The sequence below is a fragment of the Brassica rapa genome, chromosome A05, assembly GCF_000309985.2.
Source record: "Brassica rapa cultivar Chiifu-401-42 chromosome A05, CAAS_Brap_v3.01, whole genome shotgun sequence".
Taxonomy (NCBI): Eukaryota; Viridiplantae; Streptophyta; class Magnoliopsida; order Brassicales; family Brassicaceae; genus Brassica; species Brassica rapa.
In genome coordinates, this window is record NC_024799.2 from 18620287 (window position 1) to 18636508 (window position 16222).

The window sequence follows — 16222 nt, forward strand, 5'->3', positions numbered from 1 at the left end:
TCCAATAAGAAAAATATATAGCACAATACAATTAAAAAATGGTCTGAATAATAAAAAAATATATGGTACGAATAATAAACAAATACCCTAGCGGACGCACATATTTGCCGGTTTAACTTAAATCTGTTTTTAGCATAACTCAGAATCGGTTTTAGGAACGAGTCACAGTCTGACCGGTCCGACCGATCGGTTTTTAAAACACTGCAAATATGTAATATAGAAAATATATTATATATATTATTTAATATGTATAAACTATAATTTTTATGAAAAATATACATCCGCGCGGACGCGCGGATCAAATGCTAGTTATTATTATTATCAACGACCACAAAGCATACAGGGTAGTTTCGAAAAGAAAAAACAAAGCATACATGGCATATATATTTTAAATATAAAGTTAGATACAATAAGAAGAATTATTAATCTGAAAGATCATATATCAGGAAGAGTATACGCTGAATATTATATTTGTTTCAGAACCTATATAGAGTGAAACTATCAATTTTTATAGTCGTCTTTGATCATTATAACAGATCTAGCTGTCGAGGTAAGCTTATTTTATTCGTCACATTCTTTAAAGATTTCTTGTTGCATTTTATATGACATTTGTAGTTAATACAGAAGAGATCATCAATTGTCTTTTGACTTTCTTTGTCGGTGTGTGGACACTAGACATAAAGCATTATAAACGAGCACGTGAACTCGCTTTTGTATTATCCTTGCCTTTGACACTTGGATATAGTATGATATATTACTGGATATTTCTGTAATTTACAAAACACGTAAGATACGAGCTAGTCGCCGCCGTGACGACAACGGTCTCTTTTCTTCAAGAATATTTATGGTCCGAATGGTGACGGCGGATTTGGTAATAAAAGCGGTGTGGAATTAAAGTGCGGTACGGTGTAAATGCGGTCCGTATGGTTTACGGGATAAATGCGGTTTTGATAAAAAAAGAGTAGTGCGGTTTTGATAAAAAAAATAGTGCGGTTTTGATAAAAAAAAGTAATATAAAATTAATATATGAAAAGAATTAGAAGTTATATTTTTGTTTACTGATCTCATAGTATTATTTTATTTTAAAATTAAAATATTAAAAAAAATCAAAATAAAAATTCAAATACATATATATATATACATATACATATTTATTTGTTTTTATTGGACTGAAACTTATAAAAACTCAAACCGTTCATATTTCTTTAAATCTGAAAACCTGAAATCAAATCAAAATGTTAAAATTAATTAGGAAAAGTAAAAGTAATATATGGTTGTTTACTGAAAAGAGTGATCTTAGTATTTATTTTATTTTTTGGTAAAAATGTTAGTATTTATTTGATTCTTATTCTGGTTAGTATTTTGGGTAATAAATATTTAAGAAACTGTTACTAAAATTGTATGATTGTTTAATCAAATTGTTTTTTGTTTTTTTTTGTAACAGAATCAACGTACGGTATGTTTTGCTATATATTTAAATATTTTAAATTTGGTACTTACCTACAAAATTTTAAACATTAATATGTTCCACACATTTATAAAGATGTACAAAGCCTCGTCAATAACTACCGTTGAAAACACAAATATTATTACGTGCTCTCTATTTTATAAATAAGCATATGATGCAATGCATAATTACAAAAAAATGGACCACGTGTCTTTGATAGTTCTTACGTTTGTCTTCAATGTCTAAACTATCCAGTAGATTATTATACTATCATTTTTACTTTTTATTGTTAAAATACACATTATACAAATACTGTATGTGCGTTTTTAAGAAAACCACACCTTTTTGTATGCTTGAGCGGATTTCACATTCGCGTAATCTTTTGTGAGGTATCGAAACCCGTGCAAGGTTTTCTGTAATCTTTTACAAAAACGCCAGATGAAAACAATAAATACATGATTGGTGTAACAAAAGCGTTTTTTACAATTCCGCATTAAAATCCGCACTTAAGTGGTCGCAAATCACTACCTTACTCTCACTAATTGTCTTTTGGTTTTGACCATTAAAACTAGAGTTTAGAGTTAATAAAAATGGTTTAGTAAAATTAGCCACCTATTAGTTAAACATTGCGAGGTTTAAACTAATAAATTCAATTGCTGTTGTACGGATACAATAAACTAAAAAAGTTACCCGTTTGAGTGGGGGTAAATTATGGTGTAGTAATCAACACTAATATGGGTAACTTTACAAAGCAAATACGTACCAGGTGGTTCTTCTCTGTGAGATCGCAAGTATTTATTTTTTATTTTGAACCACCACAAAAAGTATTATAGTACATGGTGGTTTTGTAACTTAACCTGGTTAATTGTTAGAGCATTTTAATTTCTAATTTTCAAATAGGGTTTTAAATAATAATAGCAATAATAATAATAATATAAACAAAGAATAATACATCGGTAGTTCAAAACTTCAAAAAAAAATATGTAAAATCATATGAGAATCTCAAATTTTGAAATGTTCTTATATTATTTATTATTCTGTATTTATAAATTATTAGATAACTTTTGTTGTTTATTGTTTTTGAGAGTCCTATTGAGATAAGATGTTAGTATAGAAAAAGAAATAAATTATCTTTATTTTTACCGGATGGAAATTTAACCTGGAAGAGTCGAAGAGATAGGTACCATAAGTTCAAAAAGAACAAGACATGGTACAACAGTTTGGAACTGGCAGGCTATACATTGCACCTACAATCGAGTAAGAGTAAAAACAATAGTAACATTTAGTCACATCAACAATTTCTCTTTAAATTTGGAAAAAAATACAGGAGATTCTCGTTTTTCAACTAGATGAAGACTTGAATAAATTATCTAATTGTATGGAACTGTATAATCTCACTTGGAAAATATATTATATAATTTGAATGAATCAAAAACAGTTTTAAAACTGAAAATATAAATGTTAAGATAATTATAAGTCACCGTCTCTACAATATGTCAAAGTAGATGACAGGTTTACTAACGTTACCTTGCAGTTGCAGTGGATATCTCTAATGGAAATTTTTTGTCATTCTTCTTACCGAGTAATAGAAATCATTAGTGCGTAATTGTAGATAAGAAACCAGTTAAATCACTAATATCGGTTCATTTTAGAATCATTTGATCAGAATTGTTATTGCGGCAAAAGCATTTAATTGGCTAACGTCACAGTCGATCATTGTAAGTACGTGAGCTAGGTTATATATAGACGTTGACTACAAACGATCTATGTATTATTATTTTAGTAATCTACGAGCTCCATACATTATGATGGATCAAGGCTAGAGAAACCGACTAAATTCATGTAACATAAAAATTAAATTCAATTAAAAGAAAGTTCTGAAAGAAGAGATTGAACAAATTGGTTAGTACTCAACTTGCTGCAAGAGATTTACTATAATAAAACTATTTTTTTATTTTTGATAAACAATAAAACTATATTTTCTAAAGATTAAACCTTCTTTATGAGAAAGTTTGAGCTCAATTATTTGTACTAATAAATGGAAATAAACAAACATTTGACTAGCGCATGCATTTTATAATTTTTGTAAAGTTGAGAAAGTTAAAAATTTACACAAGCGGAGCCATTTAACGGCGTTAGATGCCGTCACTGGCGGCCAACGGTTTGTAACACATCAACGTCCGCAAAACGACATAACGGCGTCATCGGCCAATAACTCCCCCGACATTTGTAAGGATTTGGCAGAAACCGTTTCCATAACACAACGTCATACTACCCTCTCTGTTTCTTCTTCTCTCTTTATAGAGAGAGACATACAAAGGTTTTGCTCCAAGAAAGAAACTTGCGGTACACACACATATTTACAATCATCGTCAGCTTCTTCTCCTTCCTCTCCGAGAACAAAAAAACAATCTTTTTGATTCTTTATCGAATCTTCTGTTTCGTTCATCATCAAGAAATGGGCAAGAGAGATGAGAAAGCCGAAGCTGTTCTTCGTTTACTCAGGAAACAAACTCCACTCACTCTTAAACAAGTACGTCTAGTTAATATCTCTTAACAAAAAACACATATATCTTCATGTCTATCGTATGTTCCATGAATAAAGCTTCCACCTTTGTACATGTTTAGGAGAAGTTCTGTAACAGAGACTGCGTGGAGAGGTTCTTGAAAGGAAAAGGAGATAACGTCAAAAAAGCTGCGAAGCAGCTAACTTCATGCCTTTCGTGGAGACAAAACTTTGATATTGGTATATATTTTCGATTTTACATGTATATATATAAATATGTTTGTTTTCTTACATTAAAAACTTCTCTTATGGTGTTTGTTTTGTTTGTTTTTTATAACTTAAGAGCGAATAGGGGCAGAGGAGTTCTCGGCGGAGCTAGCCGACGGCGTAGCTTACATCGCCGGCCACGACGGAGAATCCAGACCCGTTATCGTAATTTTTTTTTCACTACCAACTTGTTTTCACCTAACGTAAGTAATATAATCACAAAGTTGAGGTTTATTTACAGATGTTCCGTTTCAAGCATGATTATCAGAAGCTGCGTAGCCAGAAACAGTAAGTTCTGATCATTTTAATTTATATATATACTGAGCTTTTCTTATGGGCAAATCTCCAAAATATCACCTTTCTAAATTTATATCACAAAAATAGCATTCAAAAACTAAAATGACCAAAATAGCATTTTATCTTTTGAAAAATTTAAATTTTTTTATTTTTGAAAATTTGAAATTTTATCCCAAAACCTCACTTCTCAACTCTAAACCCTAAAAACTAAACTCTAAACCCTAAACCCTAAATTATAAACCCTAAACTCCACTCCTTGAGTGCTATTTTTGTGACTTTTGGCCTTGAGTGCTAGTTTGGGAACAAAAACTTGATTTAGTGCTATTTTGGTCTTTTTCTCTTTTCTTATATATATATTTGTTTCTTATGTTGAACTTTGTGTTTTTGGTTTGTAGATTTACGCGTTTAGTGGCGTTCACGATGGAGACTGCGATCTCGAGCATGTCGAGAAACGCGGAACAGAGCGTTGTTCTACTCTTTGATGCAAGTAAGCAACTGTTATTACGAATTTACATTTTTGACCCTCATAACCTTCCAAGTTCGTTAGTGGGGTCTGTACTAATCCGTAATTTACTCGCCGTATTTTGGGTTTTGGTTTTCTTATTTTGGATTGAGGCGTGTCGGGGACCGGGTTTCGGACATGTATTATGCATTTAATTTCATGTCCGAATTGTCCCTTTTATGTGTCAACGTCAGCTTAAACTACCCACAAAGCGTTAATCGTGTGGCAATCATGACTAATCACGATTCTCGTCTTCTAATTTATTTTTGAGTAATTTGTTGAACCAAATAGGAAAATATCCCGGTTTAAAATTGTATTGCTTAAAATTTAAAAAAACATTCAAGCCTGATTGTGTTTCAAAAAAAAAACATTCAAGCCTGATTATAAAATATTATCTAACTTTTTGCTCATTTTGTTTTAAAAGTATACTTTTATAAAGACCAATATTTTTACAATATAAATAATCTGTATATACGTTTACAAACAAAAGAACTAATATTGTTTTGCATCACGCTTATAAAGATTTATGCTTTTCTCTTAACTGCGCAAAGTTTTTAAAAATTTCACCTTTTACGATTTTCATTCTTTTGAAGGAAAATGAAGTACAAATTATTCTCTGCAAATATCTTTAAACTTTTTTTTTCAAACCTGATTAGACAATTAATTATTAGTGCCACTTGATTAATATTCTCTTTGTTTTTGTTTTTTGTTAATACAGGCTTTTTCAGATCATCCTCTGCTTTTGCAAATCTGCTTTTGGCAACCCTAAAAATTATCGCAGATAATTACCCATGCCGACTTCACAAGGCCTTTATCATCGACCCTCCCTCCTTTTTCTCTTACATTTGGAAGGTAAATAATGATTATACAACTAATAAGTCTAAGATTAACATTCTTATAATTAAACTCATTAAATTTAATGATTCTATAGTTAAACTCATTAAATTTAACGATTATAATTAAGATGGATAAGCTCATAATTCATACTACTCGACAGGGTGTACGTCCTTTCGTGGAGCTATCTACTGTCACTATGTTAATCTCGTCTCTAGACTACGACGAGCAGCTAGATTTTAGCCACGTGTCATCATCATCATGTCTTAGATCAGCTTCCCTACGTTTCGATCCATCGTCGATTAAATCAACGGCTAAGATTGGTTCAGCTTCTTCAAGATTCGCCTTCACCGTATCTCACAACTCAATGAAGCCGTGGTACCTTTCCTTAACCGACACATCACCGTTTCACGCCGCCGTCGACTCCACCGCTTCCAAAGTATCTCCTCTCAGCGTGCGTTCTCTATCTTTCGCGTCTCCGGCGGGGCGTGGTTTAAGAGACCCGAAACCAGCCGCATGCAGAAAGAGTTTGTTTCCCTCGACGCCGTTGCCGGAGAAGACGAAAACGGTTCCGCACCGGAAAACTCCACGTCCGTCTTTTTTTCAGTCACCGGCGATGTTCTTTCGCGGGGAGAAAAATGTCGGCGGAGGCGAGAAGTCATCACGTGAAGCGTTCGTACCGTATCTGAAGTTTTATCGGAGACCGTACGATGAGACGGCCTATAGGTCTAAACTGCGGGGTCCACGTGGATTTGTGTCAGTCGTGTCTTCGCACAGAAGATGTCGCCACGTATCTTTATCTCAACGGTTCTAGTTATGACGTTCAAAGACCAGATTGGAGAGCAAAGTGTATATACTAGTTTTACATTTATCTGTTCCGACCACTCTCTCGTAGAGTAGCAGTCATATTACACTGGAGTATTATTATTCAACGAGCTTGTTTTTCTATTTATTTTAGAATCTCAAAATGATGGTTAACATCCTCTCTTTTCTAATAAAATGCATGCAATCGTTTTTGTTTTTCATATCCAAATTAATATGTAGCTGGACGCAGCAAGACCACTAATCCGTGTCAATTCATGATATAATTGAATATTAAGCTGATTTGAAATTTGGTTATGAAGCGCTTAGCAAAACTATGACGGCAGTCAAATATGGTAAAAAACATGCATATCTTGACTTTAGTGAAACCTAGACTCTCTGATTAGCCATACTCCCTATGAATTGAAAATTATCAAAGAAGAAGAATGAATTGCTCGAGAAAAAGAGATAGAAAAGAGACTGTTAGATTTCTTGATTAGTCAATGTTTGACAACAGCTTCTCTTTTATACTAGGAAAGCTGGTATCAGTATGAGTTCATCATCAATAATAATTAGTTGTTTAACCAAGCTTGACCAATTAATATATTTCTCATATTCTGTTACAAATGACTTGATCGGTACTAGTTATGAATTCCTTCAAAATTCGTAAATTATATTAGCTTACATTTATATGTACTCTAATTACTAACCGACTAAGAGACAAAATGTATTCTATTTCAGCCTTATTGACTTGATTTTTTTTTTAAACTGAAAACATTTATTGACTTGATTTTGACAAAGCGAGTTTTTAGCGAAGAGGGAAATGTGAAAACAAAATAAAAAGGACCCTTTTGTATAGATTGAATTCTGGTCCCAAGGATCATTAACTTCATGTAGAATCCCAACTTGAAAATACAAAACCTAAAAATGCACGTGCGACCTTTGTAGGAATTCGAAGTCAATTGTCACATTTGCATTTCTTAAGACAGCGTGGTCGTGACGTTGAACAACTAATCGAACAATATTTATATGATAAGTATATTTGATGAAAACAGACTAGAAGCCTTAATATTATTATTAAATTGTCAGTGTAGTTCTTAAAGTAAATGTGATTAGCATTTAAACAAATTATGGTAACAGTATAAATATGGAACGAGCTAAGTACGGCACAGTAGTACTCCATATTTTATCTGGTGTTTATATGTTGATTCTTATATGTTAAATGCATTATTATAAGTTATAACAGGTTAAAGAAAAAAAATGGGATGCAAGTGGTAAAGAGTCGCATAAATAAGCGTTTTTAGAACACATATATATCAGCCTTGAAACTCAGAAACATTATGGAAAAATATTAAATATCTTATTCTCTCGTTTTATAAAGAGACTCTTTTTGGTTCCAATGTTTAATTTTGGACAAAGTTCTTATCCTTCTATATAAGTTAATTTTCTTTGGATTCAAGTCGTTATCATCTAATTAATGATATATACTGAATAAGAATATATTTGTGGAAACAATCATTTGTTTTTTTTTTTAACACAGAACAATAATTTGTTTAATTAGTGTGAAATAGGTCAAAACGAAACTCTGTGAAATGGAAGACGGATCTATTATATAATTTGGAAACAATCCATGCAAATGATAAGTAAGGCAATTCTTTGTTGAATGAATTTAAAAACTTTGTTAATGATAAGCCCTTTGTCAATTTTTTTTTGTTAGTGATACTTTTGGATGCCGATTAAGGGTTTCGTTTCTTGGGCCGTTAAACAAACCCAGCTTTTGGTCTATAATTGTTATTATTGAACTGTACAGTTGTCATGTCAGATTTCAAACGCGATAAAATCATTGGAAACAAAATGCGATTAAAAATGATTACCAAAAACTACTTTTTTTTCGTACGTGTGCCTTAGAATGGTCCTCTTCATTTGATGTTCTTTCCTCGAAAATAAAAAACTTTATCGAACTTTAGTAGAGATTCTTTAATTTTAGCTTTAATATCTTATCTTGTGAGATTTTATTCCTTGAAGATACTACATAAACCTTTTCGTATAAAAACGTATATTATACTTTGTACCCTGACATTATAAAGTTGTTATATTAAATACGAATCCCACATACCAATTAGTACATTACCACAAGCACACAAAACCAATAGAAATATAATCACCTTGAGCTACCAGGTGATTGGTATATGACATATGAACAATGAACAATGGATAGTAACATTAATTAGTCTACAAACGACGCAAATCCAAACACATAATTGTAAATTAAGAAAATAAAAATAAAGAAAGAGTATTAATCTCTAAATAGAAACACTGTTTGGAATCCCTTTACCAGTAAGTCCACCCTCTCTCGTGTAGTCCGTAGTATTCGGGTACAAGAGAGTGTATGGTATGTTAACCGGACCGGTCCGGTTCTTGAACTTCTTATCATTGTTTCTTCGTATAATATTGTTCTCTATCAATTCCAAACTCTTCCCGAACCGCTTGAACGCCTCTAAAGGCTCATCATCTGCCGTCCAGTTGGGTGAGTCTCTCTGCCCTAAGTAAATCTCGTCCGTTGAATGCATAGACAAAATCTCTATGATCGAGATACCAAGCAGAGTTTGTAACTGCGGCGTGATCGTCTTTAAAAACGCCACCTCCTCGTTTTCCTCCAGCTCAGCGTACTCTTCCGTACCCGGTTCAGGCATGAACCGACGGCTGACGGTAGGCCGGTTTGGGAGAAAACCAGCGTAAGGGTATTGCCCGAAGTTAACTGCTGCGTGGAGAGCAGAGGCGACCCAGATGATGATGGTGCAGGCTTCGATGAGGTCGTCGCAGGTTTGCATCGACGGCCACCATGACTCATGTTGTAAATCGCCGTGACCTTTGGTTCGAAGCTCGTTCCACCATTCTTGGATCTCTGTATCGTTTTGCACAGATTTGTCATTCTTGTAGTAGATTGTGCAGTACTCTCTCACCCACGTCTTAATCGCTGACCATATCTCTAAACCATCGACTGCAAACGGGTAGTCCTCGATAAGAAGCTCAACCCCGTTATCACTGCTTGGATTTTCAACGGCAACTCCACTGCGAATACATGGGATTTAATGTTACTTGTTACACAAGACATTTAAAGGTTACTTGTGCGTCGAATTAAAGAAAAGGGAAAATGACTTGGATAGCACAAAAAACATTACGATAAAAATTAGCAGAAATTGAGACAAATGACTAAATTAACACTACTTAAAAGATAAAAATGATTAAAGTACACAAATCCTATTCTCTTACCCTAATCCCATCCTTTAAATACTAAACACTAACCTTAATCACTAAACCTATTCTAACTATAAAATATAAATGTATCTTTAACTTGTAACTAATGCTATTTAATTATTTTTATTATTTGTGTGTTAATTTTGGAACAATAAAGTGTTTTATTGCTATTTATAGGGGTATTTTCTAAAGAAAAAGACTTGATATGCATACCGCTTGAGGAGATCTTTGGGGAGAGCCTGATCAGTGAAAACCCAATTCTTGTAAATTGAAGAAGACATTTCCATAGCGTATCGACCAGGGAACACCGTTCTCTCCAAAACTCCATCAGAGTTTATAAGGACATGTCGTGCCAATGCGTTGATGTTCATCGTGTCACGGAAATGAGGATGAAGAAGCTTATAGATCGGATGGACTACACTTAGTTGCCTATTCGACGCGATTATGAACGGTTCAATTACTGCATGCGTCTTCAACCTGAAAAAGACATGAAAATAACCGGTTATGTTTAGGTCCTACCCAATTAAACCAAACACTAATTGTTTTAACAACGTCTTTGTTTTTTCTTACCAGTGGCTTATAAGCTGGTGATAACCGGAATCATTAACCGCGGCGTAAGCCTTAGCAAGCTGCCAAACCGATCCCTCCACGCCTTTCTCTGCTGGTGTGAAAATCTTGCTCACCGCTCCGTGTGATTCACCTTGTGCGTGAGGAAGACTCAGCTCTATGGCTAGAGGCTTCAGTGTTCCGTCTTCTTGAAGCAACAGAAGCGTTCGGGTGGCATAAGTTTTAGTGTTTGTCGAGTTTATCCGTGTCAAGTACGGCATCAATGCATCATGATGATCTAATATGTATAGCTTGTTCTGTCCCAAAGCCTTTTTTATATAACACAAAACAAAAGTTACGATATGATAAAGAAACTGTTACTTGCTAAGCAAGGATTTGTATATTATACTTACTTCTTGGACACTGAGACCGTTCATGTGTGGTTTTATGTGCTCTTCTCGTATGGAACTGTGTTGGTTTCCATACCTTGTAGAGTCTAAATTGCTCTTTGGAGGAAACTCCTGCAAATTTGTTTTTTGTATAATCACATTATGACTAATCATATAAAATATATAACTTGGACCATTTTATACAATTGAAAGCAAAAATTGAATGATTTGATGAATGTTATACCTGGAGACGACTTATAATCACTGGATTGAGTCCAGCCAACATTTCTCTCGCAAACTCTTCATCAGTCCTCCAAGCCGATCTACTTTCTGTAATAACAAACGTATCATTTATGTCAAAATCTATATAAAATTTTGCTCTGAATCCAATCTCTAGTTGCATCTTTATTTAATTATATACTATTTAGACCATCTGCAATGGGAGTCCATTAAGGATCCTTAGCTCCACATCTAATGTTTATCAGATTAAAAAATTATTATTTGAGTAACATAATACAAGGATTGATCCTTACATAAGGAATTTAAGGATCAAATCCTTGTCTACGTGGCAGCTATGACTTGTAAACATTTGACTTGTAAACATTTTTAAACTTGTATCAAACATAGACATTTTTAAACTCTATCACACTTATATTAAATGAAACCTATAGTTTTAAGAAGATAAACTTATACATAAGATAAGAAAAACTAATAGAAATTATTTAGCTTATAATTTATAATTTTTAAAAAAAAATTGAAATTGAAAAACTTATAGTTTTTAAACTTATACATTTTTAAACTTTTCTTTTCTGGTATATTTATTTTTAATCATGCAATTAATAAAATTTCAATTTCAATTTTTTTAAAAAATTATTTTTTTTATTTCTAAGAACTCCTAATTGGGGATCACCATTGGACACATTATTTTGACTAGAGTCCTTAACTATTCAAACAAAAAAAAAACAAAAAAAATTAATATAATAATGATAAGGACTCCAAGAAGGAGTCCACCGTTGCGGATGCTCTTAGGTTTACCTTTGAGGACGTCAGGCAAAGGAAACTTCAAGAACCGTTCACCATCATTGCGAACGAGCTCACGAAACATCTCCCATGGGATAACATCACGTAGCTTAGATATGGTGTGACCATTGGCGAGTTTAATGCTACCGTCATAGAGATGGAAAACGTCTTCGAACGAGTCAAACTCGTTGATGGTCTTGTCGCAAACTGAGGCTATTTCAGGGACGAGCACTTGAGTCACCGATTTGAGTGCGTACGCGAGGAAATCAGAGAACTTAACATGGCTAAACCGCTCGTCCCTCGGCACGTAGATGTTCAGGTTTAGTAATGCCAGCCTACTCTCGGACTTAGGGTCTGATCAAAAAACGGTGACGTGTATGTCAAGTAACCCATTGAGTTTTGCAATATATGTGATGGTTTTTTGAGTGTTGAGGTTACTAACCGGATTTGGTGGGTTTACGACCGGTTTTGCCGCGGCGAGGATAAGGAAAGTCAGGTGAACCGCCGAGAACCGGACGGGCTGAGTCAGGACCTTTGTCGGGTACACCTAAGTCGTTGTAATAAGCGTAGTCGTAAACTCTGTCCCATTCTTTGAGTTCTCCTCCTTTCTCGTTGTCTCTTAGATTCTTTAGCTCTTCCTTTCTTAGCTCTTTGAGTAGCTCTGGTGTTTCATTTGGAAGATATGCCTTTTGTGTTTATGTAAAAGAAAAGAAAAATAATTGAAAATTAGTAGATAATCACCGTCTATACATTAATCGTTTGTTGAAATTTGGGTTAGGTACTAAAGGATGTTTAATGCATTATGCTTTTTGAGTTTGACTGTTAGGTGGTCCAACCTAATGCCTAGTTTAATAAATTAACGTTGTTGTAAAAATTAATAATGATAATTTAACTTTTAATAGTTGTCCCTATCAAGTTATAGAATGATTCTCTAAATTATAAAAAAAAATCGTAATAAAGGGAGAGTGCGACTTGTAAAGAGAAGACAGCAAGGTCCGGTTTCATTCCTTGGTACGATGTGTTAAACACGCACACGAATATTCCAACCCTCTATAATAAACATTTATAAAGATCATGTCATGTGGATTACGAATATGTTTCCTGTACTATATAGTAACCACTAATCAGTACCCATTAATAAAATGAAAGTATTACTTACTCCCCTCTACCTATCCAGACAATAACAAAACCAAAACAAACTACAATCTCAAAATTGAAAGATTAAGAATGACCTGGGGTCAAAGATTACTTTTGACAACTTTTATGCACATGGACAATCAGATCAATCCAGATTAGTTATAAATCATTACACAAAATGCCAAGTAGGATATTAGAAAATTAGTATCTCGGTCAAATTGGTGCGTTACATACTCCCTCTAATTTTTTTTTTTAAATTGATGTTTTAAGATTTACACACCTATTAATAAAAATTTAATACATATTTTATTTATTAGTTTTTGTTATTTTTATTTGCTTTTTAATAAAGTTTTACCACTCATATTTTTAGGTTTTAATGTATGTTTTAGTTTTAAATAAAATACATTAACTAAAACTAAAACATCAATCTTTTGTGTACAAGTAAAAAATTAAAAACTACTACTAATCTCCATTCGTTAATAGCGTTTACCTTGTTAGAGAAGAAAACGCGGTCAGAGCGGTACCGATGGCTTGGATAGATCCAAGAATTGCAAACGAAGTGTATCGGACCGCCTTCACCGCCAGGGAAGTTGCGGAGAGTGAGGGACTTAAGGTAGAATTGGCTATGGTGGTGGTTCTTGATCACAAACGCAGCCGGTGGTCCCATTGACTCGTCCCAATCAAATGTCACCGCAAACGCGGTTTCCTCCGCGGTTACAGACGTTTTTATTTTTGTCACCCATTTTTCCAGATGTGCTGCTTTTCCAAGTCTTCCTCTCTTCTCATTGGCTGATTTATATTATAACAAAAAAAACATTACTATCTTTAAAATAAAACAGAGTATCCTCTGTTTCTTTAGTGAAAAATGCAGACTTAGTAGTACGAGGTGGATCTGATGAAAAACTTAAAAGAATGAAATACCAGGGTCGGGTTGGAGAGAGCTGACGAGGTGGAGAGATACGCGACGACCAAGAAGCTCATGGACTCGATCGAGAAAAGAAGCCATGGCGTCTTTGAAGTCGAGAAGGTTCTTCTTCATCACAACCACTTCTCCTTCTATCTTCATCGTTTTCTTGTTCTTCTTCTTCTTGACGTCTTCCTCCATCGTCTTTGTCCTTTTTTCCGTCTTGGGCTTCACGCATAAGATCTCTGCGATGTCGGTGTGGATCATGGCGTTATATATTGCAGAATTTTCTCTGAGTGAGAATGAAGAAAAGGGAGAGAGAGAGAGAGAGAGAGAGAGAGAGAGAGAGAGAGAGAGAGAGAGAGAGAGAGAGAGAGAGAGAGAGAGAGAGAGATTCTATGCTTGGAGAATGAAGAGAGAGATGTGTGATTATAGAATGTTCTTTTTCATCTCTTACGCATATATTTATAAGAGTATATAACACAAATCTGATGCGAATGTCATATTTGTATTTATACTAGATCCAAATAACAAGCAGTATTAGTTTCAGAATAAAACAATTACAACCAATAATATTGGCAACGTCAATCTTTCGTTTTTTGAGATAAAATATAGCTTTAAATTAACTGTAGATTTCGTGTGAATATACTTTTGTTTAAATTAATATTCTTTCCATTTTTATTATAACTTTTAGAATTAAACACATAACTTAAGAACATTTATTTTTACCATTTTAAACAAAAATATCATTAGTTCTTGATCTATACATATTTTGACCAATAATAAAACAAAAGATGCCATGATTATAAAACATAAAATTTATGAATTTATATTAAAATAAACTTCATCTAGTTTTAAATAACATAAAATTTCAAAAACATCATTTTAAAAAAAAATGGATATAGTAATTAATTGAAATCAAATTTGTTTACAAGTCTATTTTTATTATTGTAAAGAATAAATATAAACAAAAAATTATATGTACGTAAAATACAAAGTTGATAAATAATTATTAGTTTTTGGAAATAATTATTTTAAAAGCATTTGAAGTCTTAGCCATTTTAGTTTTCATGTATATATGGTTGCGAATTTTGTTTTATATTAAACTCCAAATATTTTAGAATTTACATGGCTTTTCCCTTGACTAATTTAGTAAGAAAACAAGATAGTAAGATACAATAATTACAAATGAGAAACAAGTGTATATATTGTATATAACTAATGGTGTTGGAATCAATTTTTGAATGCATGTATACACATATAAGTATCATACATAATTTAGAACATCATGATCCTCTAGAGCGAAATAACATCGCAATTTCTTCTCCTTAATATCAGCACACCTTTTCTATAATAGAGGAAAATAATCCTATGAAGTATTACCCCTTATGACTTACCTGTGAAGGTTGGGGATGTCCTTTTCTCTAAGTCAAGGCCTTTACAAAAGTATTTTCTTTGTTCATATTGACTTGTTTACCTACTTTCTGCAAAACTCGACGTGATGAAAAACTTTTATATTTGGGAGAGAGCCTGGCAGATAATGAAATGGCCACCCAAATCTTCTCTTACGATTTGGTTATAATTTTAAAATAGAATTATTTTCTTAAAAAATATTATGAAAAAGAAAAAGATATTGTTTAATTTGTAAAAATATTGAGCTCATTTTACTCTTTTGTCGGCTAAAAATATTATTATTGCTTTTAAATCTTTTTTTGTCAACCATTTATCTATATTCTATTAAAAAAAGAACATAACCAATTGATATAAGTATGATTCAACTATTTTAATACAATTATTAAAACATTTTATTAATCATTTAAAACAAATACTATACAAAGAATAACATAAATATGACTAAAGCACAACAAATATAAAAATTAAATTTCTAAAAAATGTAAAACAAAAAATATATCCACCTCTTAAATCAATAACATGCATTTCAAGGACTTTGAACAAGGGTTGTAACTTGTAAGGAATGGGAGCATTGTACTGTGGTGGTTTTCAGCTTAGCTACTCAGTCAATAAAATCATGAGTCAAGCCTTGCTCACTGTTATTTTAAAACCAAGGAGGCCTCGGGCTTGGACCGAAGAAAAAAGTGACACAATAATAATATTATTATAAAGTTATAAACCACGTCTTGGTTGAATATCTGGGGATCACGATGAAAGATCATCTGGGGATCACGATGAGGAATCATCTGATTCAAATGAAATAGTTATATATAAGAATGTGCATATATAACCAAGAGCTTTTGGTCTAGTGATAAGGGAACTTCAGCTGGAATGTCCATTCTGAGTTTAAGTCGTCTTGGCC

General features: G+C 33.1%; 2 protein-coding genes across 2 annotated transcripts; one reads left to right on the forward strand and one right to left on the reverse strand.

Moving 5' to 3' along the window:
- Positions 1–1993: 1993 nt before the first annotated feature.
- On the forward strand, positions 1994–6878 carry LOC103869041 (phosphatidylinositol/phosphatidylcholine transfer protein SFH4). The gene is made up of 7 exons (XM_009147083.3): positions 1994–3980; positions 4076–4193; positions 4297–4385; positions 4462–4508; positions 4913–5004; positions 5738–5871; positions 6017–6878. Exons 1-7 carry the CDS (start codon positions 3906–3908, stop codon positions 6665–6667), a joined length of 1206 nt encoding a protein of 401 aa, XP_009145331.1. The 5' UTR covers positions 1994–3905; the 3' UTR covers positions 6668–6878.
- A 1850-nt stretch (positions 6879–8728) lies between these two features.
- LOC103869043 (linoleate 9S-lipoxygenase 5) lies at positions 8729–14379 on the reverse strand. The gene is made up of 10 exons (XM_033291688.1): positions 14303–14379; positions 13926–14272; positions 13495–13793; positions 12310–12553; positions 11883–12221; positions 11092–11177; positions 10872–10979; positions 10483–10787; positions 10126–10389; positions 8729–9726 (listed from the first exon to the last, which is right to left on the reverse strand). Exons 2-10 carry the CDS (start codon positions 14173–14175, stop codon positions 8958–8960), a joined length of 2664 nt encoding a protein of 887 aa, XP_033147579.1. The 5' UTR covers positions 14176–14272; positions 14303–14379; the 3' UTR covers positions 8729–8957.
- Between the last annotated feature and the right edge of the window lie 1843 nt (positions 14380–16222).